The sequence below is a fragment of the Vombatus ursinus genome, unplaced genomic scaffold, assembly GCF_900497805.2.
Source record: "Vombatus ursinus unplaced genomic scaffold, bare-nosed wombat genome assembly UNPS02014798.1, whole genome shotgun sequence".
Taxonomy (NCBI): domain Eukaryota; kingdom Metazoa; phylum Chordata; class Mammalia; order Diprotodontia; family Vombatidae; genus Vombatus; species Vombatus ursinus.
In genome coordinates, this window is record NW_020954576.1 from 75783171 (window position 1) to 75805835 (window position 22665).

General features: G+C 39.4%; 1 protein-coding gene across 2 annotated transcripts in view; it reads left to right on the forward strand.

The window, feature by feature from the left end:
* LOC114049964 (dynein regulatory complex protein 8-like) overlaps positions 1–13911 on the forward strand; it is a 117476-nt gene extending 103565 nt beyond the window's left edge. For both annotated transcript variants that reach the window (XM_027871451.1, XM_027871450.1), the window contains exons 4-8: positions 1175–1254; positions 10269–10311; positions 10410–10476; positions 13140–13258; positions 13783–13911. In XM_027871451.1, coding sequence (XP_027727252.1) covers positions 1175–1254; positions 10269–10311; positions 10410–10476; positions 13140–13255 — 306 coding nt within the window. In that variant the 3' untranslated portion in view covers positions 13256–13258; positions 13783–13911. The remainder of the gene's footprint in view (positions 1–1174; positions 1255–10268; positions 10312–10409; positions 10477–13139; positions 13259–13782) is intronic.
* Positions 13912–22665: the final 8754 nt, after the last annotated feature.

Consider the following 22665-nt stretch of genomic DNA (forward strand, 5'->3'; position numbering starts at 1 on the left):
TTATGTGCTAGGCACTGAGCTAAGCACTTTACAATGACTGTTTCATTTGATCCTCACAACAACTCTGGGAGGTAGGTGTTATTATTATCCTGACGTTACAAATGAATCATGAAGAATCATAGATCTTCGAACTGGATGGAAACATAAAGACCAATCAAAGTCCAGCCCCTTAATTTTACAAATGAAGAAACTGATATGTCTAGCATGATGTTCTAGCATGATGTTAGGGTTAAACTCTCTTTGTGATAACCAAAAATCTATTCCTCCCTAAAGTTTTAGGCCAACAAAACTGTTCTTGAAAAAGTGGTCCTTTTATCTTGAAAAGGTTGAGAGGGACACAATAATGGGCGTTAAATCAGTACTCTACTCTCCCTGGCCTCTAGAGCAAGTTTCTGGAATAAGCAGAACAAGAATGAAATGTGTTTTATTTATTTTAGAATGATTGTCCCCTAGACAGTCTTACCAGGCAGAGCCTTGTTTTTGTGAGGATCCCCGGGGGATGGCAGCTCCAAAGGTCTACTCATGCACATCAGAACCATATGAGTATTAAAATGCAGACCACTCAGCTGAACAATAGAGCAGCTGAAGACAATGGTTCATGTTTTAAAGGGATCAGAAATTCTGATAACACATCATTCTAGCGTCAGATGGATTAAATTTTCTGGTGGCAGAGTAGTCTGAAGGCTGTGAGATTGTAATGGGGTAAGGCCAGTATAAACACATTAAAAATAGCTGTCATTTGGATGACAGTATGCCCCGATTAGCAGCAGTCTCTAGGCCTCTTATTTTTACTCAAAGAATAAATCTGTTATAAGCTCATCTACTGAATTAGGATCTACGAGCCTCTTAATAGGATTTTTGAGAGGGAGTGGAAAATTTACAATGCCTCATAAATAGCCTGACATACAAGTTAAGATCGATAGAGGCCTAGCTATACACCTGTCAGCTATAAACCCTCAAAAACCCATCAGTGATTTCAGACCCACTGTCACAATAGAGCCCATAGGCAGCAATCACATCTTCATCCAATATCATCATGTACCAAAGGTCATGCTTCTTGGCTATTGTCTGCTTCTTGTTTTGTGGGATTACATAGTTCCACGTACCTTTTGGGCATTTAATAAATACTAATTAGATTGAAATTCTGATTGGTGTTTCTCCATTGGACCTTCAGGTAGAAGAAGAAGAACCTACTGGATACATTCGCTTAGAAAAATTTCTTCCAATGATGGTTAAAGTGCTCTTGGAAAGAAGGTAAATGGACTAATAGAATTGTTCAGACAAGATATGATTGGGATTCTGTTGATTTCAGATGAAGACTCTTGGTATATGAAGTTAGCTCTAAGTTATTTTTCCATTTTATAAACTACTCACAGCAAATATTTAGCCCTAGACTCATTTCCCCGAGCCTCTCTCCATACTTCTGGATTAACCTTGCCCCACTGTCATTTGGTATGTGCTTAGGAATGCAAACTCATTTGTGTATCTGCCTAAGCATAGCACCACTGGAGAGATGAATGGGCTGCCAAAATCATCATTATTTCAGAGTTAAATATAAATGCTTTTTATTGGGTGTTTGGTTTCTTCATAATGATACTCTCTTCCACGAACACATTTAATCAAGAATTAACTTGCAAAGTTTAAATTATTTTAGCTAGGTAACTAGGAGCCTAGTTAGGCTGTGGTAGGGTGATCACAGAAAAAAGGAAATTTGCTGTGGCAGTCAGCAGGTAAATATTTCAGGGTAATTCACAAAGGACTGCATGTAGTTTGATTTGAAATCCAATAAAGATAGAAACTAAAATAATTGTTCCAGTGATTGTGGGCCTGTTTTTTCTTCCAGAAGGCTTTGTGCTAAACTTATCTTCTTGCTAGAGATACTTACCAACTATATTTATGTTCAATATAAGCTAAGATAAAAGCAAAATCTATAAAATGCCGGATTGGCCTTGGTGGCCTCTAAGGGCCTTTCCAGCTCTAAATCTATGAAATCTTTATGTGTAAGGTGTGAAGGTGTTTGAGGAATGCCCCTCTATCCTTCAGACTGTTAAAAAGAGAAAGAGAATTTTTAGATAGGGTAGAAAAGTATGATATGAAGGAAGCCTAGAAGAAAAATCTTCTGAGGAGTTGGGGAAAAATTGGACTTGGGGTCAGGAGGTTGGAAAGTGGAAAATATGGCACAAAGGGGAGAGAGGGAGGAAAAGAAATTCTGAATCACTAGTAATCTATAGCCTATATGAGGCCTTTCCTGTCCATAGATTAATCCAGGTGTCCTGGAGAAAGAAAACATGATAAAGAGGATCTATAGCTAATATGAGAGATGCTGGTAGTGGCCCCATGAAGATGTGTATCATGGCGCTTGGAGCCTCTGTGCTGAGGAGTACAGAGAGGGGCCTAGAAAGGCTGAACGTGGCCAAAAGGGACAGATGCCATTTTTTCAAGAGCGTGTATCTGAAACATGGGGGAGAATCTGTCAAAATTAAACCACTTCTGTCTATCATTATTGGGAATGAATGCTCATACTGGAAGAAAACTAGGCTTTATCTTTTATACTTTGAAGTTCTCCTATCTCATATCACTTGCTTACCACCTCCACCACAATCAACATATCCAAAATGGGACTCACTGCATTTTTCACCGAACCCATCCCTTCTCCAAACTTCAACCCTTTCTGTTTCTGGTACTACCCTCCTTATAGCTCCCCAGGTTTTCAAACCTGGAATTATCTTAGGTCTCTCTTTCTTTTCTCTCAAGCCCCATAGCCAATCAATTGCCATGGCTTATTCATCCCACTTCCCCAGTTTTTCTTATAGCTTTCCCCTTTTCTATACTTATTCAGCCTCTACTCTATTTCTTCTCACCTGAACTGTTGCAATAAAGTCCTAATTGGCCTCTTTGCCTATCATTTCCTTCTGCCTCAAGCCATCCTCAACTTATTCTTGGCAATGGGTGCAGTTAGTGATGATTAGCACCTCTATTGCCCATTTACAGTTCTGGGTTGCAGTTCCAGGGTAGAGAGGAGTGCTAGTGGTTGGTCACGAGGAAGCAAAGGCCCTGGTCACAGTTCTAAGGCAGAGGAGACCACTAGTGCTTGTGGCTGTAGGGAAGCAGGATCCTTTCCTGTGTAAAGACAAGAATACAGACCAAGACAGCAGTGATCACATGTCTTCCTGGATCACACCCCCTTGGAAGCACCAAAAATGTGCAGACACTCAGAACGAGATCTAAAAACAGCAGCACAAAAAAGCTTGAGGCTTAGCACAGTGCCTCTTCACCCCAAGGTGAGCAGACCCCGACTTTAACATAAAGTTCAAAGTCAAGGAATAAGGTGGAAGAATGAGCAAACAACACAAAAAGAACTTAACCATAAAAAGCTACTGTGGTGGCAGGGAAGACCAAGACATGAACTCAGAAGACAACAATGTGAAAACAGCTACAACCAAAAGCCTCAAAGAAAAAGGTTAATTGGACCCAGCCTCAACAAGACTTCCTTGGAGAGTTACAGAAAGAGATGAGAGTGATAAAGGAAAACTTGGGAAAAGAAAGGAGAGTGATACAAGAAAATTACGAAAAGACAATTAGCAGCTTGGCTAAAGAGGCACAAAAAAATGTTGAAGAAAATAGCGCCTTAAAGAACAGAATTGATCTTTTGGTAAAAGAAGCATAAAAATTCACTGAAGAAAAGAACTCCTTAAAAGCCGGAATTGGCCAAATGGAAAAAGAGGTACAAAACCTCACTGAAGAAAGTAATCCCTTAAAAATTAATATTGGGCAAGTGGAAGCTAATGTCCACGAGACATCAAGAAACAATAAAACAAAGTCAAAAGAATGAAAAAATAGAGGAAAATGTAAAATATCTCATCAGAAAAACAACTAAACTGGAAAATGGAGAGATAATTTAAGAATTGTTGGACCATCTTTAAGCCATGATCAAAAAAAGAACCTAGACATAATATTTCAGAAATTATAAATGAAAACTGCCCCAGTATCTTAGATACAGAGGATAAAATAGAAATTGAAAGAATCTACCAATAACCTCCTGAAAGAAATCCCCAAATGAAAATACCCAGGAATATTATAGTCAAATTCCAAAGTTCCAAAGCCAAGGAGAAAATATTGCAAGCATCCAGAAACAAACAATTCACATATCACAGAGCCACAGTCAAGATCACACAAGACCTAGCAATTTCTGTGTTAAAAGAATGGAGGGGGGCAGCTAGGTGGCACAGTGGGTAGAGCACCGGCCCTGAAGTCAAGAGGACTTGAGTTCAAATCCGGCCTCAGACCACACACTTAACACTTACTAGCTGTGTGACCCTGGGCAAGTCACTTAACCCCAAGTGCCAAAAAAAAAAAAAAAGAAAGAAAGAAAAATAAGTAAAAAAAAAGAATGGAGGGCTTGGAATATGATATTCTAGAAGGCAAGGAGCTAGGATTATAACCAAAAATAATCTATCCAGCAAAACTGAGTATAATCCTTCAGAGAAAAATGAAATAGAGGACTTTCAAGCATTTCTGATGAAAAGACCAGAGCTGAATAGAAAATCTGACATTCAAAAATAAAACTCAAGAGAAGCATGAAAAGGTAAACATGAAAAAATAATCATAAGGAACTCAATAAAGTTAAATTGCTTACGTCCTTATATGGTAAATGACATTTGTAACTCCTAAGAACTTTATCATTATTAGTGCAGTTTGAAGGAGTCTACATAGACAGAGGGTATGAAAGTAAGTCATTTATATTGGGGTGATCACTGAACAAAATGAAAGGGTGAGAAGGAGGGATGTATTGGGAGAAGGGAGAGGTAGAATAGGGAAAATTTTCTCATATTAAAGAGGTGCCCATATTAAAGAGGTTGAATCTCACTTTCATCAGAATTGGTTCAAAGAGGGAAGAATATCTACACACACTGCTGTGAGTGAAATTCAGCAGAAAAGTAGACTGAGGTGCTTTCTCTCTGAGCACAGTAACATTTGATTCATAGAGCATGGACCTGAGCATAAGATGGGACAATGGCTGCCTCAGTTTCTAATCAAAGACCTAAAGCAAAAGGACAGCTCCCCTTCTATAGGTTTTTGGGGAGCACGGAACAAAGAATAGAACAGGGTAGGTGACATCATGGGGTTGAGGGCATCATGACTGGTTCCATAGCTGGAGGTGTGGGGACAATATGATTGGCAGGAAGTAGGGAATGAAGGACTAGTAATAAACCCTCTGCTTTCCTCCTGTGGCTAATGTTCATTGTTCAGGTCGACCTGCAAGGTCAGATTCCTTTGGATCGTAAACCAGATATCCTTGAAGAATAGCTTGGTGGTGTAAAGATACAAGACCCGACTCCCTTGTGCCAGCCTGGATCCCCCAAGGATAGCAGAATTCCTTGAGGCAAGAATAAAACAGTGATTAGCAAGAGAACTGGATTACATTACTTAACCGTTATAGGGCGGCTGAATTCTGAACTAAGTTCAGAAACAGAAAACCATGACTTAAGCATTTATAAGATAAACTCAATTAATTGTGGGTAGGATCAATAAAAAATGATACAGAATCAATTTTTATCTTCTCAATACTCAGTTGGGTATAGAAACCTATCTTACCCAACAGGGAAATAGGAGGGGAAGGGGATAAGATATATGGTGGGGGGAATTAAAGGGAGGGCAGATCAAGGGAGGCAACTGGTTAGATGCAAAATAAATTTTTGAGGAGGGATGGGATAAAAAGAAAGAGAAGGATAAACAGAAGAAAATTGGATGGAGAGAAATACACAGTAATCATAACTCTGAATGTGAACAGGATAAGCTCACCCATAAACAGCAAAATGGATTAGAAACCATAATCCAACAATGTGTTATTTACAACACACTTGAAACAGAAAGATATATACAGAATTAAAATAAAGGACTGGAGCAGAATCTATTATGCTTCAGCTGAAGTAAAAAAGACAGGGGTAACAGTCATGATCACAGACAAAACAAAAGCAAAAATAGACCTAATTGAAAGAGATAATCAGGGAAAACTACATTTTGCTAAAAGGCACCGTAGACAATTAAGAATTATCAAAACTTTTTACAGTAAATTTCTCTGATAAAGGCCTCATTTCTCCAAGTATATAGGAAACTGAGTTAAATTTATAAAAACAAGAGCCATTTCCCAGTGCATAAATGGTCAAAAGATATAAACGGGCAGTTTTTAGAAGAAGAAATCAAAGCTATCTATAATCCTATTGAAAAATGATCTAAATCACTATTGATAAGCGAAATGCAAATTAAAACAACTCTGAGATACCACCTCACACCTATCAGAAATGACAAATACTGGTAGGTTAATAAACTGTGGGTGGAGTTATGAACTGGTCCAATTATTTTGGAAAACAATTTGGAACTGTGCCCAAAGGGCTATAAAGCTCTGCATACCCTTTGACCCAGCAATACCACCACTAGGTCTGTTCCCCAAAGTGATCAGAGAAAAAGGAAAAGGACTGATATTTACAAAAATATTTATAGCAACTCTTTTTGTGGTGGCAAGGAATTGGAAATTGACGGGATGTTCATCAGTTGGGAAATGGTTGAGTAAGTTGTGACATATGATTATCATGGAGTATTATTGTGCTATAAGAAATGGCAATGGGAGATGGTGTCATAAGAAATATGACAAGACCTATATGGACTGATGCAAAGAGAAGTGAGAAGAACCGAGAGATCATTTTGCACAGTAATAGCAATGTTTTCATGATGATCAACTGTGAGACTTGGCTACTCGGATTAATACAGTAATCCAAGACAATTCCAAAGGACCCATGATGAAAAACTGCTATTCATCTCCAGAGAGAGAACTAATGAACTCTGAGTGCAAATTGAAGTATAATATTCTCTCTCTGTCTCTCTGTCTCTCTATCTCTGTCTCTATCTCCTTTCTTTCTTGCAGTATAACTCATGTGGGAATATGTTTTGCATGATTTCATATGTATAATTAATACAGTGCTTGTCTTCTCAGTGGGTGGGGAAGGGGTGGGAGGGAAAGGGAATGTGGAACTCAAAACTTCAAAAGGAAAGAATGTTAAAAATAAACAATAAATTTGTTAAAAATTAAAAAAAGAAATTATTTATTACCTTGTATATATTTTATATTGCTTACTTGCTTGCATATTATATGTGCCCCACCCCTCTGTAAAATGTAAACTACATGAAAGCAGAGATTCTTTTGCTTTTTCTCCTGGGCATCTAACATAGTACCCTGCTCATTTGCTGAATTAAATAGAATTAGGCAAGATACTGAAGGATCCGAGGGGCAGGGATGTAGTTTTCATTTTTTCCTCTAACATTCATATTGAGCTTTAAGCTTTACAAAGTACTTTATGTATCATGCCTTATTTGATTTTCACAGCAAGCCTGGGAGGTAGGTACCATCATTATTCTCATTTTACAGCTCAGGAAACTTAGGTTGAGAGAGGTCAAATGCAGGTTCATGCAGTTAGGAGGTGTCTGGGGTAGGATTCAAACTCGTCTCCTGAATCTGTATCTAACTAGCCCACTATCCACTAGGCCAATTTGCCTCCCAATAATAGAAGATGTAGATTTCAGGAAAGAAGGAACATAGGGGAAGTAAAAATATGAATAAGAAGATCTGATTGAATAGAGGATGTCAAAGAACAGGGTTTAGTTATCTGAGCTATGCCTTAAAATATTGGAACGATAGATTCCTTTCTAGGGACTAAATGTATCTCGTGAGTAATGGGATGAATGCGTTGGCCAGACTTGTGAATGTGATCAAGGGGATTTTAACCTAAAAATGGAGGCTGCGGGAAAACGATTTCTAGATAAAACTGTAAGATTAGATATGTTGAAATATGAGGACTACATCACAATTGGTAATACATGGATATGACATTACCTGAAGAATAATACTGAAGGAGATACCCAGTAATTCATGGGAGAAAATTAATTGTAAAGAGGTTCACAAACATTAACCATGGTCCCAGTTGTGTGGGACATAGGTAATAAAATTAACTTGAAATTTTAACATAAAGAGAAAAATGCAACCTCCCTGGACTCTTTTATGAGGAGGTGAGTTGTCTGCCACTTGTCACTGTGTTTAAAAAGTGGTAGAATGGCCATCCATTAGGACAGGGCTTCTTAAACTTTTTCCACTCATGACCCTTTTGTTTTGGCATTCGCATGGCCTGAGGCCATATACAGTCAAAGTGCACATGCTTTGTGTTCAGAACCAAGGCTGCAGTGAAGTTGCACATACAACACAGGCAAGGTTTGTAACAGTAATGGTTCCGCTTCTAGGAGTCAAGATGGTGGAGTAAGAAGTAAGTCACTCTCATCCTCCTTTATTGACCTCTGAACGCCCAGAAAATATCGACCCAGGAAAAACCCTGAGCCAGCAAAAAGACAGAGCACAGCAGTCTTGTAGCCCAGGAAGCTTGGGAGTTTGACGGGAAAGGCCCCTCTTGCTCTGGGGGACTGGAAGCAGTATAGGATGGGAAGAGTTCCAGCAAGCCAGCAGCAAGCCCTGCCTCAGCATACTGGGGGAGATCCTGAGACCTAGGTTGGTGGAGCAGGCAAGTGCCAACACTAGGACCCAAGAGCCTCAATATAGGCAGGGGAACTGGGAGACACCAGCTTGGAAAACCACCACAGGTGATGGCATTCTTCAGCAGCCAAATCACCCAGTGCTTCAAAACAACTCTGGGAAGCACAACTCCAGGAGGCAAAACTCCAGGCTGACAGATATCCACCAGCAGCAAAACATCGCTGTGGAAGGCCCGGGTGAGCAGGAGCCAAGCATTCAAATGCAAGGCCCAGGTGAGCAGGAAAAGAAGCTTGGGTAAGTGCCCCCTTAGCTCCAGCAGAAGAACTCAACTTTTTTTTTTTAAGCTAGGAAATAGGCAAACACCATGCACAGAAAGCAGAAATGGAGAATGACCATAGATTCTTATTACGGGGAAAGGGAAGATCAAGGCACAAATTCAGAAGAGGATAACATTGTCAATATACTCACATCTGAAACCTCAAAGGGGAATATGAACTGGTCTCAAGTCCAAAAAGCCTTCTTAGAAGAGCTCAAAAAGGATTTTAAAAGTCAAATAAGAGAGGTAGAAGAAAAATTGGGAGAAGAAATGAGAGGTATGCAAGAGAGAGTCAATAGCTTGGAAAAGGAAGGTCAAAAATTAACTGTAGAAAACAAGTCCTTATAAAGTAGAATTGGCCAAATGGAAAAGGAGGCACAAAAACTCATTGAGGAGAAGAACTCCTTAAAAAGAAAAATGGGCCAAATGGAAAAGGAGGTACAAAATCTAATAGAAGAAGACAACTCCTTAAAAATTAGAATAGGGCAAGTGGAAGCTAATGACTCTATGAGACAGCAAGAATCAGTCAAATAGAAACAAAAGAACACAGGTGAGAGCTGCCAGAAACACCTTGGATTCATTAAGTGTTTGATTTTTGATTAATTTTTGGTCATTGCACGTTCAGAAACCTTTTAGTTTTACCAAATTTTTCACAACCCCATATGAGGTCGTGACTCAGTTTAAGAAGTGCTGCATTAGGAAACCTAGAGAAGCAGTTCACTCGTGGAATAAAATGTTGGCCTAGCTGATGGCTAGGGGGCAGCTAAGTGGCCCTGTGGATATAAATGTTGGGCCTGGAGTTAGGAAAACTCATCTTCTGAGTCCAAATATGACCTCAGACACTTACTAGCTGTGTGACCCTGAGCAAGCCACTTAACTCTGTTTGCCTCAGTTTTCTCATCTGTAAAATGAGCTGGAGAAGAAAATGGCAAACCACTCCAGTATCTTTGCCAAGAAATCCCCACATGGTGTCATGGAGACTTAGACACAACTGAAACAACTGAATAACAACCAGCTGATTTCTAAGATTCTTTTCCAACATTAATATTTTGTGATTGTCTAGAGCATGGCAAAGATTTTGTTCAGTGTTAGTCAATGAAAATAAACAATGCATTGTATCACACGTTAGTAATTTTAAGTTGGAAAATTATTTCTTTCAAGAAAAGAGAGCAAATAGTCTTTTTCTTTTCATAATCTAAAACCTGAAAAGGCTTCAGAAAGGATATTGTTAGTTCCTCTCCTTGATTCTGTGTGTGTGAGTGTGTGTGTGTGTGTGTGTGTGTGTGTGTGAGAGAGAGAGAGAGAGAGAGAGAGAGAGAGAGAGAGAGAGCAATTTGATTTACTAGGGGCCCCTTAGCTAAAGTAAGCACAGCCACCTCCAAATCATGGCACTTATATCTGATTGTATCATTACAGATACAGACCAATTCCAGAAGATCTTCTTCTTCAAGCATTTGAGGTATCTAATCACTAGAGTTTTAAAATTCAAGTCATTAGTCAACTTGAAATTGACTTCTAAAACTGAAAAGGTCATACTTTTCTCTTATTTCCCTGTAGGTGTTAGATGCAGCTAAAGAGGGATTTCTTACTAAAGAAGAGCTGATGAAGTATATGACTGAAGAAGGTAAAAATGATTTGCTACTTGTAAAAATCAATTTATATGAATATTAGTAATGCCAGTAATAATTAAGTACAACAAAAGCTTTATTTGTCATTTGGTAACAACAGTTGGTGACAGTTGATAGAAAAATTAGTATTAAGTAATTCATGTTTCTCTAAGGTGAGCTTTCTCATTGCTTCTCTTATTTGTTCTCCCAGGACCTACATAAGAAAGAAGGAACAATGATTTATGCACATCTACACGATGATTTTGCACATCATTATTTATTTAAACAGCCTGTGAGACAGAGAACCGTGGTTTTTCTCAAAATATTAGGAACAATAAATGCCAGCAAATAACTGTTAGAGGAGAATAGAAGTATCTAATTTCCATAGTCTGACAGTTGATAAAATAACAGATAAGTTTTTTATGTATTTACACTTACTTAAACATCTCTCTTTTTGTAGAAAATAGACAAAGATAAAAAAAATACCCGTGGCTCATAATTGCTTTGGGCAAGAAGTCGGTTAGGGACTGGACCTGTGATGTCACTGAATTGTGATGTCATTGATAGAGAGAACTCTCCTACCAATGCAAGTTGGTACCTTCTCTGCAAACTATAGTTTTAGATCAGGCCTGTACAACCTGCATTGTGCAGGCCTGTTTTAGATAGTTGTTTAGAACACTGAGAGAGTTAAGAAATTTGTCCAGTGTCATAGAAGTAGATGTCAGAAGTGAGACTTGAACTCAGGTCAATTTTCTGTCCACTGTGTTATGATGCGCCTTTTGAGCAAGAAGATACTTCCCTCCCTTCCTCTCCCCTCCTTCTCTCTGTCTCTATCTGTCTCTCTGTATCTCTATATGGATACGGATACATCTCTCTCTCTCTCTAATCTACATGGTTATATTGAAATGGATATTCTCACATAGAGACAGAGACATACACACATACTCATATCCATAGCTATTTCTCTCTCCAGGTTGTCACAAAAGTCATCATTCAGTTGTGTGTGTGTGTGTGGGTGTGTGTGTGTGTTGGAAAGAGAGAGAGAGAGAAAGAGAGAGAGAGAACTCATTTACCTGGTTAATTATATCTCCCAAGGCTAATATTAAAATTAGTTTGTACTTCCCAAGTTTAAGTAGCCTGATAGACATTGTCCTGAGATAACTGTCAACCTAGTCATCTTCCATACAAAGTAAAAGCTTGGTCTCCATGCTTGGCTTAAAGGCATGTACTTGGAAAGATGTAAATTTAGCTTGTTGTCAGGTAGAAAGTCACTAAAAATTAAGAGTTTCCAAAAGTTGAATGGGATGCCTTATGATGTAATGGGTTCCCCCTCACTTGAGCTCTTTAAGCAAAGGTTAGATGACAACTTGTCAGGTACAACCATATAATTATTTGACTACTATTTTAAGTTCCTTAGGACTCAGGTCACATCCACTAAGATTCACATGGCAGTAGGTCTATTCTTTCACAGTCGGAAATAAGGCAGTTGTAGGAGCTCTGATATGAGTAACATATTTTTGTATATCTTTGTCTATTTTCTACAAAAATAGATAAGTTTAAATAAATGCAAATACATAAAGGAGGACATTGACCTCCATCTAGGTTTTAAGAGTCCTGATGTGGCTTAAATTGTCTCTGAATTCTTGGGAAAGAAAAAACGTTGTTAAGACAAACCTATCGAAACCCCTTTGAGTCATTCTAGAACTGAGAATGCAAGTCAAATCTGGAAGACACTGTTTGTATTGGAAGTGACTTCAACTGAGGGTAAATGAACTCAGGCCCATTTCACCAAATCCACTAGTGCTCAGGGGTACTCTGGACACATCCCTGTATTCTTGTCTCTGGTATTAGTATTGAATACCACTTTAATTAGTTCATGGTCTTGCCAGAATTCTTCCCAGGGCCACTTTCCATCTTGGTGAAACCAACTTCCAGATGGCTCACATCTATTATCTGAAGCCAACTAAAACCTACAGATTCTCCATTCAGCTTTTTTAGTTTAATTGTGCAACAGTCCACTGAGCCAAGCTGAGACAATGAGAGTCATTTTGAAATGGTTGTCATGTGGCATCTCTCACTGGTATTAGCTCATATGTCTAAGATGGCAGACTCTTATTAAGGCACATTCAGAGACAGAATGTTCACATCCAAAAGTCTCAAATATGGCCCCATCAACAAGATTTGCATAGAAGCCATGTGGTCTTCTATTCGTAGTCTTCTGAAACCTTACTTCTTAGATTCCATTTCCAGATGGGAGTTGCAATTTGATCTTTTGGCATTTTAGCAGCCTTGTTTAATGTAAGCTTATCTGGGAGTGATATCTTGATATCTTGCTTGTTGTTTCAGGTGAAATTATAAGCTCTGCAATTTCCTTAGACTATATTAGCTGATAAAGAAGACAGATCTGAATTCTAATAAGGAGAAAAGGGCAGAATAGAACCAGGCATAGAGGCATAGGTGACACACCAGGGAACACTTTATGCCACAGTGCCCTGTTGAAAAACTCTGACACATGAGAACAAATGAAGTAGAATTATCTGGGATCCTATAGGCAGTTAAGCTTGGCATTGGCAGACAGAGGAATGAAGAAAACCAAAGAATTGGAGATTAGATCATATATCTCTCACTCTATGATTCTATGAACTAAAATTGTTTTTTTTCCTTTCCTATTTTTTCCCAGGCGAGCCTTTTACACAGGAGGAAATGGAAGAAATGTTGTCTGCTGCACTTGATCCAGAAACAAACACAATTCAGTACAGAGACTATTTAGCAATGATGGTGATAGATGAAAATTAAAAGGTTTCATACATTTGATTATTTTCAGATTTTTAACTTATATTTCCTATTTCTGATTAATGGATATTAGTTTAGAAAAAAACTGGAAAAATGTTATATTTATAACTTAAAGCATTTATAGATATATGCAATTCTAAGAAATTTTTTAAGAAACACAAATGTCCTATGGACTTTTGCTATAAAATTTTAGTATTTTACCTGAGAAGGATTTGTTTCTTCTCTATGAAAGTATAGACCACCATTAAAATATTGTTGAATTAATTATGCGAAGACAATGGAGAATCACTGACTTGGCACAAGCCAAGCTATTCTGCCAGCTCTATGAGTGGCACAGAAGCCTATGATCTCCGATCAGTTAGTATGGGATGACAATTCCCAAAGAGATCATGGTGGGTGGGGGAAGTTGCAGTTCTCCCAGTGAGGTACAAACACCAAAGAGGGCTTACTTACCATGTTTCCTTTTTCATAAAGAAAAATTTCCATTTCTGACACACATCAGTAATGTTTCAATGTTTTCTTGTTTTCAGGTCATTTTAGGGCCATGATTGGCTAGATAAGATGGTAGAAGTAGGATCAGAACGGTCATCTTTCTTATTTCCTCGTAAGATTTGGAATATTACCTGTGAGATCTCGTGTGCTACCATTAAAAAACAAAACAAAACCAAAACTCTTTCATCTGCACTGGGATGATTATTATTATGATTTTGGACATAGGGAAAAAAGCTTCCTAGATCTTCCTTATGCCTCAATTTAGGGGTGTGATGCAAAATAGTGAAATTGCATAGCAACAGATTGCACTCCCAAGAGAGAATCCCCAAAGGTACTCCGTTATCTTTAACTAACTTTGGCCACTGCCAAGTGGAATGCCCTTGAATCATTTTCTTTTGAAGAGGTCATTTGTTTTAAGGAATCATAGCTTTCCCTTGAGAGGCTGTATATGAAAACTAGCCTAGATTCTAGGATAGCTGAAATGTCGAGGTCTTAACATTGGAAAGAAAAGGCTTCACCTTACCATAACTTACTTATACATATATACATGCATAGATAAGTTCTTTAGAAAGCATTATCAGTTTTTTTTTTACATTCATAGAGGAATCATGGCAGTTGTAATTACAAAAATCCCAAATTGTAAATCCATCCTTATATGCATTATAAAAAAGGGGGATAGGGGCTAAAAACTAGATATTATGAGATTCATTGTGGCAATCATAGGGTTTTTTGGGGGCGCTAATACCACCCCACAAAGATCCTTTGTAGAGACAGTGAGGTGGTGCAGTGGATAGAGCACTGAGCCTGAAGTCAGGAAGACCTGAGTTCAAATCTGGTCTCAGACACTTAACAACTACATGACTCTGGGCAAGTCATTTAACTGCTTTCTGCCTCAGTTTCCTCTTCTGTAAAATGAGGATAATAATAATACCTACCTCACAAGGTTATTGTGAGGACCAAATGAGATAATATATGTGTAAAGCACTTAGCTTGTTTCCTTCCTACCTTTAAGGGATTGCATTTCCCTAGAAACACTCTGTGGAGCTGCTTCACAGGCAATCCTTTCCCATCAGACCTGAACATTTCAAATAACTCATGGTAATAGTAGAGATCAAAGTCCAGGTCTTTTTCTAGAACATAACTTCAGTCCCTTGTTACTCTTCCTGAAGGGGACCACTTGGTCAGTCTTTGTCTCTTTTCAAGATACATGTTTCAGGAAATTCCCATTTTGTTTTTAAGAAGACTGGATTCCAGGAATCTTCAACTTAGGGGTTTCTCTCAGGACAACCCTTAGGGCTTACACTATGCAGGAAATTTTCCTTCCCTGGCTAGAAAGCTAGGTTCCAGGTTCATGCTACTTAGGAAATCCCCGTTCTAGGGCTACAAGACCAGATTAAAAGACTCTTCAATTTGGGGTTAACTATGACCCAAGACTAGCATTGAATGGAAACTCTCCGCAGGCCACATGGGGCAAGCACATACAGCTTGCCTGTTGCTTCTGTTGAAATGTAGTCATCAGAAGCTCCTGGGCAGGGGTAGAGGGTCACCCCCTCAACATACCCTTGCTGGGATCTTGGAAAGAAAGATAGAAGGAAATGGGTGAAAAAGAATGCTATTATGTGAAGATGATTCCTTTTTTACACTAGCAAAAAAGGGTGGTTCTTCTGACAAGCCTGTCCTCCATAGTCTAAACCAAACACATCATATCACCCATATCAGTGAAGCCCATCCTCCAGGAGGTACAAAGGTGTGGCTCCAAACCACCAGTTCATCTTGGAGACAGCCCCTATCACTGAACCGAAATAGGGAGATGTATTTTTTCCTCTCAGTTGAATAACAATGGGCATGTCCATTGTCTATAAGAAAAATAGTTTCAAAATTCTTGAACAAAGATTCGATACTCTAAAAGCCCAAGTTCATTCAAGTATTTGAATCAAGTATTTATTAACCTCCTCGTTGTGTCCCAAGCACTGAGCTAAGGTGCTGGGGATACAAGTACCAAGAAGGAAACAATCACTGCTCACAAGGAACTCACATCCCAACAAATACATATAAAAGATATGCAGCATAAATGCTAAGTGAATAAGTAAATATATGCATATGTTTGTATCACACACAAAGTAGTTAAATGCAAGGTAGTTTGGGAGGAAGGGCACTAGCAGCTAGAGGGATCAGGAAAGACTTCATGCAGAAGAAGGCATCCCAACTGCATCTTAAAGGATGGGAAGTTGACTGGGGAACTTGGATGCTCAGCCCTGTCCACTGGATGTCTGTTGGGGCAAATCTCCCTTCCTGGTAAGTTCATCAGATTGATCGAGGACCATCCTGGATCAACTCCATTCCCTCTTCTACCTCTACTATGTATTAGGTACTAGAAATAGAAAGACTCAAAGAAAAGCCTCTGTCTTCTAGGAGTTTAATTCTGCTAGTTGAATTCCAACATACACATAAATGAACTCAATACAAAGAAATCTGAGGGAAAGAATCAGGGAATGTTTCAAGGAGGAGGCTATACCTGAGCTGAACCAAGATTCTGAGATAGAGAGAACATTATAGCTATGAGGACTGGCCTGAGGGAGCATATTGGAGCAGGAGAGAGACTGTCAGGTTCAGACAGTCCAGTTCAGGGGTGGGGAATCTGCTACCTCGAGGCCACAAGTGGCCCTCTAGGTCCTCAAGTGAAGCCTTTTGACTGAATCCAAACTCTAGGTCCTGAATCCAAGTTTGGATTCAGTCAAAGGGCCGCACTAGAGGATCTAGAGGGCCACATGTGGCTTGGAAGCCTCAGGTTCCCCACCCTGGTCCAGCTTATCTGGAATTGGGAGTTTGTGAGGGGAATTAGTGTGAAGTAAGCTAGGAAAGGTGGGTTGGAGCCAGATTGTAGAGGGCTTTAAATGGCAGGCTGAGAAGTTTATATTTGTCTTTGATCAAGGAAGCAATGTGGTCATCAAAATGGAGGCTCCCAGAGTTGGAAGGGGCGTTAGGCCTTCCAGTCAGACTTGTACTTGAATAACAATCCCCTCTATAATGTACTTGAAAATAAGCAGTCAAATCTTTGCTTGAAGATGTTTGGTGAGAGGGAAGTTATTTCTTTCTTTCTTTCTTTTTTTTAGGCAATTGGGGTTAAGTGACTTGTCCAGGGTCACACAGCTAGTAGGTGTCAAGCGTTTGGTCTGAGGCCAGATTTGAATTCAGGTCCTCCTGACTTCAGGGCCGGTGCTCTATCCACTGCACCACCTAGCTGCCCCTAAGAGGGAAGTTATTTCTGAAGGCAGCCTCTTCCACTTTGGGGTGGCTCTCATTGTTGGGAGGTTTTCCCTTACATCTGGGCCCAATCTGGTTCTCTGAAGCTTGCACTCAAGCTACCTTGTGGGACCCAGAAGAACAAATCCCAGGGGCAGCTCGGAGTATTTGAAAGAGCACTGGTTTTGTATTCAAAGAACGTGGGTTCAGATCTCACCATGCCACTTACTATCTATCTGGCTTTAAGCAAATTACAATTTTTTTGGGTTTCAGTGTCCTTATCTGTAAAATGAGCTGATTGTACCTAGTGATCTCTAAGACCCCCTTGCTCCTCTAAATAAATGATCTTATGAAGTCAGTCATTATTAAGCACCTACTATGTGCCAGGCACTGTACTAAACACTAGGGAAATGAATGCAAAAAAGAGTCCCTGCTCTGAAGGAGCTCATAGTCTAATGCCCCCTTCCACATGGTTTGCCATTTAGATACCTGGACACAATTACCATGTTCTCCCTAAACATGTTCTTTCAACCTTCTCATCTTCAGTCTAAACATCTCTAGTTCTTTTGACCCATTCTCATATGGCTTGACTTTGAGGCATTTAATCATTTTGCTTATCTTTCTCTGGACTCTCTCCTGCTTCTTAATGTCCCAATTAAATTCCAGCATCCAAAACTGAACATAGTGTTCTAAATGCAGCCTGACTGAGGACCGTGAAGAGTAGGATGACAATTGCCTCATTCCTAGACACTATTGTGGTGTGGTGGATAGAGTGCTGGCCCAGGAGTCGAGAAGCCCCAAGTTCAAATCCAACCTCAGACACTTACTGGTTGTGTGACCCTGGGCAAGTCACTGAATCTCTGCCTGACTCAACTATAAAATGGAGATCATAACAGACATCTACCTCCCAGGGTGGTTGTGAGGATCAAATGAGGTGCAACTGCCTCTTTGACATTCTCTGATTCCCTAATCTTGGCCAGTTGTTAGGGCTTTCTCCTCCAATTTCTTTGTATTAAGCTCATTTATGTGTGTATTGTATCTCAACTGTTGTGAAGATCAATATTTATAAAGCTCTTGGTAGAGAGCCTACCACATTGTTGTTGTTGTTGTTCGGTTGGGTCTGTCTCTTCATCATTGCATTTGGGGTTTTCTTGGCAAAGACACTGCAGTGGTTTGCCATTTCCTTCTCCAGCTTGTTTTGCAGATGAGGAAACTGAGGCAAACAGGGTTAAGTGGCTTGCCCAAGGTCGTGCAACTAGTGAATGTCTAAGGCCAGATTAGAACTCAAGGAAGATAGTCTTTCTGACTCCAAGCCCAGTACTCTTAACTGCTTAGCCACTTAGCTGCCTAGAGCATAGTAGATGCTTAATAAAAGCTTGCCTTTTCCTCCCTCCCCCCATATTGTAGCCTAAGAGTATATTAGTTCTTTTGGCTATCATATTACATTTTTTTTGTTTTGTTTTTTGTTTTGGCTAGGCAATGGGGTTAAGTGACTTGCCTAGGGTCACACAGCTAGTAAGTGTCAAATGTCTGAGGTCAGATTTGAACTCAGGTCCTCCTGACTCCAGGGCCAGTGCTCTATCCATTATGCCACCTAGCTGCCCCACAATATTACATTGTTGACTCATATTGAGCTTTCTCAGTCCGTAAAAACGCCCCAAGTTTTTGTTCAGATGAACAAAGTCAAGCCTCCCATATCATGTACTTATGAAGCTGATTTTGTTTAAACCCAAGTATAATGCTTTGCTTTTGTTCAATTTCATCTTACTTGATTCTACTCCAAACCCTAGACTGTCAAGATCTTTTGGGATAGTGACTTTTGACATTTTAGCTTGAATATTTTGGCTTTTAATGCATTAGTGATTCTTCCTAGCTTTGTGTCATTTGCAGATTAGCTAAGCATGACATCTCTGCTTTTTTTCTGAGACATTGATGAAAATATAAAATGGCATAGGGCCAAGCCTGATCCTTGGGACACTCCCCTACGCACCTCTTTTCAAGTTGACATTGAGCCATTAATGACTCCTTTTTGCGTCTGGCCAATCAATTAGCTCTGAATCCAAATAACTGAATTGTTGCCTAACCCACATCTCTCCATCTTTTTTTTTTTTTAAATTTTAAAGGATAGCTAGCATAAAAGACTTTGTCAGATGCTTTGCTGAAATGTGGGTAAATGATATTTATAGCATTCTCCTGATCCACCAATTCAATAATATTGTCAATAGAAGGAAAATAAGCTCACACCTATGCCTTAGGAAGATTATTTTGGCAGCTCTGTGAAGGATGGATCCAAGAGGGGAAATAGTCACAACAGGGAGAGTAATTAGTAGTCTGTGATAATAATCCAGACAAGACTGATTAGTAGTTGAATTAGGGTGTTGGCTGTACCAGTGGAGAGAAGGGATTGTATGTTGGTGATGTTGTGGAATCTGCAACAATACTAGGCAACTGATCTTATATTAAGGGGGAGAAAAAAGGATGATGCTCTAAAGTTGCAAACCTGGGTGCCTAGGAGGATGGCATTTCCATCAGTGAAAATAGGGAAATTTGGAGGAAGGGTGTGGTTTGGTTTGGATTTGTTTTTTTTTGCAGGGTGGGGGGTAAAGATAAGCAGTTGTGTTTTGGACATGTTAAATTTAAGATGCCTATGCAATACTTAGAATATGTTCACCATGTAGTTGATGTGGGGCTGGAATTTAGGAGAGAGATTAAGGCTAAATATATATATTTGGGAATAATCTGGTTATAGAGGAGTTGGTCTTTGAAAGTCCAGGACCTAATCACAGAAAAGGGACTAAAGAGGGGTTTCACGGAAAAAATTTAAGCCATGTAAGGCAGTCCTTTTATGAGGTATGAATGAATGATGATTGAGCTTGCCCCCGGGTGATCTTTAAAAAACACAGTTTAGTCAGTTAGAAGCCATGGAGGCAGGAACCAGAAGCAGGGAACATCATAGTTCCACTCTCCCCCTCTATCATCTGCCATGTCTAAGGGTGGAGCTACTCACCTATAAAGAGACACCCCATCCAGGTCTTGGAGTGTCATTTCAGTAGTGTTTAAGGTATAGTTGGGGAAACAGAGACATACACTCCAAATGTACTCCTGACAGTCGTGGATAAGGAGAAACAATCACTCGAGGCCAGAAACATCTTCAAGGAGGACTTCTGGCAGCAGAAAAGAGAGCTGGTATGAACTAAAGAGAGAGGTAGTTCTGTCCATTAACGGTCTTATGGAACAGATGTGAGGAGCTTGGCTGAGCTCCTATGAAGCAAAAATACTTCATCTGGGAGATTTATGAGGATTCCATGTAAGAGAAAGGACTTCCTTGCACAGAGATGTGAGTGTTCAGCACGTGTATTCCTTACTATTACTGTACTCTGTGCCTACTCTTCCCACAAATGCTCACTGTTCCATGTTATCTGGAGAGACCAAGGAGTGGTCAGATAGCTGAGAAGAGAATGAGGAGAGAGAGCAGTGTCTTTGAAGCCAAGAAAGGAAAGAGTATGTATTATGAGTGGTTGCTTCACAATGTCAGAACCTACATAGAAGTTGAGGAGGAGGATATCTTCATATTTGAAAGTTATTCTACTGATAATTATTTGCTTTTTTGTACTTATAAAGCCCATCTGTAGGCTTATGTCTACAGTGGCTATTTGCAGAACCTGATACTGTTTGTGACTCTGCTCCCTTAGACCCTTAGTCCCAAATTTCTCTAATTACTGAATACCTGTCACCATTTCACAGCAATGCTACATCCTTTGAATTTTTACTTCATTGACTTCATCCAAACACTTCATTCTGTCTTTCTTTTCTCCCCTTCAGATCATCCACTAGTATTCCTTCAGGGCAGCTAGCTAGGTGTGTCATTGGATAGAATGTGGAAGATCTGAGCTCAAATTCAGCCTCAGAACACTTACTAGCTCTCCAATCCTGGGCAAGTCACTTAACCTTTGTTTGCCTCAGTTTCCTCATCTGCAAAATGGGGATCATAATAGCACCTACCTCCCAGGGTTGTTGTGAAGGTCAAATGAGATAAGGTTATAAAGCATTCAGCACAGTGTCTGGCACACAGTGAGTATGCTATATATAAATAAATAAATGTGTTTTATTTAACGCATATATGTATACATATTTGTACTAGAGAAAGAAATGGCAACCCACTCTAGTACCTTTGCCAAAGAAACGCCATGGACAGTACATTGGCATGCTGTCCTCTGTGGGGTCATGAAGAGTCTGACACAACCAAATGACCAAACAACAACAACAATGACAACAATGTATATTTGCATATACATATACATCTTGCTGCTACCTCGTCCAGTTGTTGGAGGAACTCATTCTATTCTAATTAATTGGATGACTCTGAGAATGACTAAAAATGATGATAAAATATTTACATACATAGAAGGAGCAATAAACAATAAGCACAGAAACGTATATGTGTGTATATATGTGTATGTACACACACGTGTATGTGTAATACATGTATATATACACAAATATACATATGCATATGTGTGTATGTATGTGTGTATATAATGTGTGTATATGTATATGTGTATATATATGCATGTGTGCGCGCACACACACACACACACACACACACATATCTATATATATATATATATATATATATATATGCATTTGTCTCTCTGCTGATCTCCCTATTTGTGCCATAGGACACAGCTATGCAAGGGTAAAATCCCAGTGGAAGAGATAATGAGCTGCTGGTTTAGCCATGCATGGCTCTGATCACCACCCAGAGATTAATTTGTAGTGAGCCACATGCCTTCAAGCCAAGGTGGAGAGTCATAAGACAGGGGGTGTGGTGGCCCTCAGAGCACTAACAGACAGGCTACCATGGTCTCTAAGCATCACTGAAGGAAGATGGGTAGCAGGCATGAAATATACTTTAAGGTAGAAGTACACCCTAGGGCATATCACTCAGCAAAGTGCTAATGTGTATATTAATGCATAAACTCAGGTATAGACTTGTTTGGAATACACAGACAAAAACCAAAATGATTTCCTATAAGCCCATAACCCTGGTATGTGCCAAAGAACTTAGGTCTGGTGAATTAACCCCAAGCTTTTGGCAACCATGAGGTCACATACCAATATAAAAGTGAACCACCCAATACCTTCTCATAACCTCTCCAGGGACAGCATCAGATATTCTCAGAAAGAACTGTAGCAGAAACACTCCTGGGATGATTGGATACCCACAAGTCCTAGCTTCTAGATTATCTTTGAAGGTCCCCACCCAAGTGACACCACCAAACCTCATCTGAAAGGAAATACTGGCTCTTGAGGTTAGTTATGGAATAAGTGTAATAGATTAAATTTATTTAATGTTTTGAGTTCCAGATTCTATCCCTCTCTTTCTTTCTTCCTCCCCTAGATGGTAAGCAATCAGATATAAGTTATACATGTACAATTATGTAAAATATTTCCATATTGGTTATTTTGTACAAGAAGCCTCAAAAGAAAAAAGAAAGAAAGAAAAGTGAAAAATAGCATGCTTCAGTCTGTATTCAGTCAATATCAGTTCTTTCTCTGGAAGTAGATAGCATGCTTCATTATCTTTGGGATTGTCTTGGATCATTGTATTGCTGAGAATAGCTCAGTCATTCACAGTTAATTATCAAACAATATTGCTATTACTGTATACAGTGTTC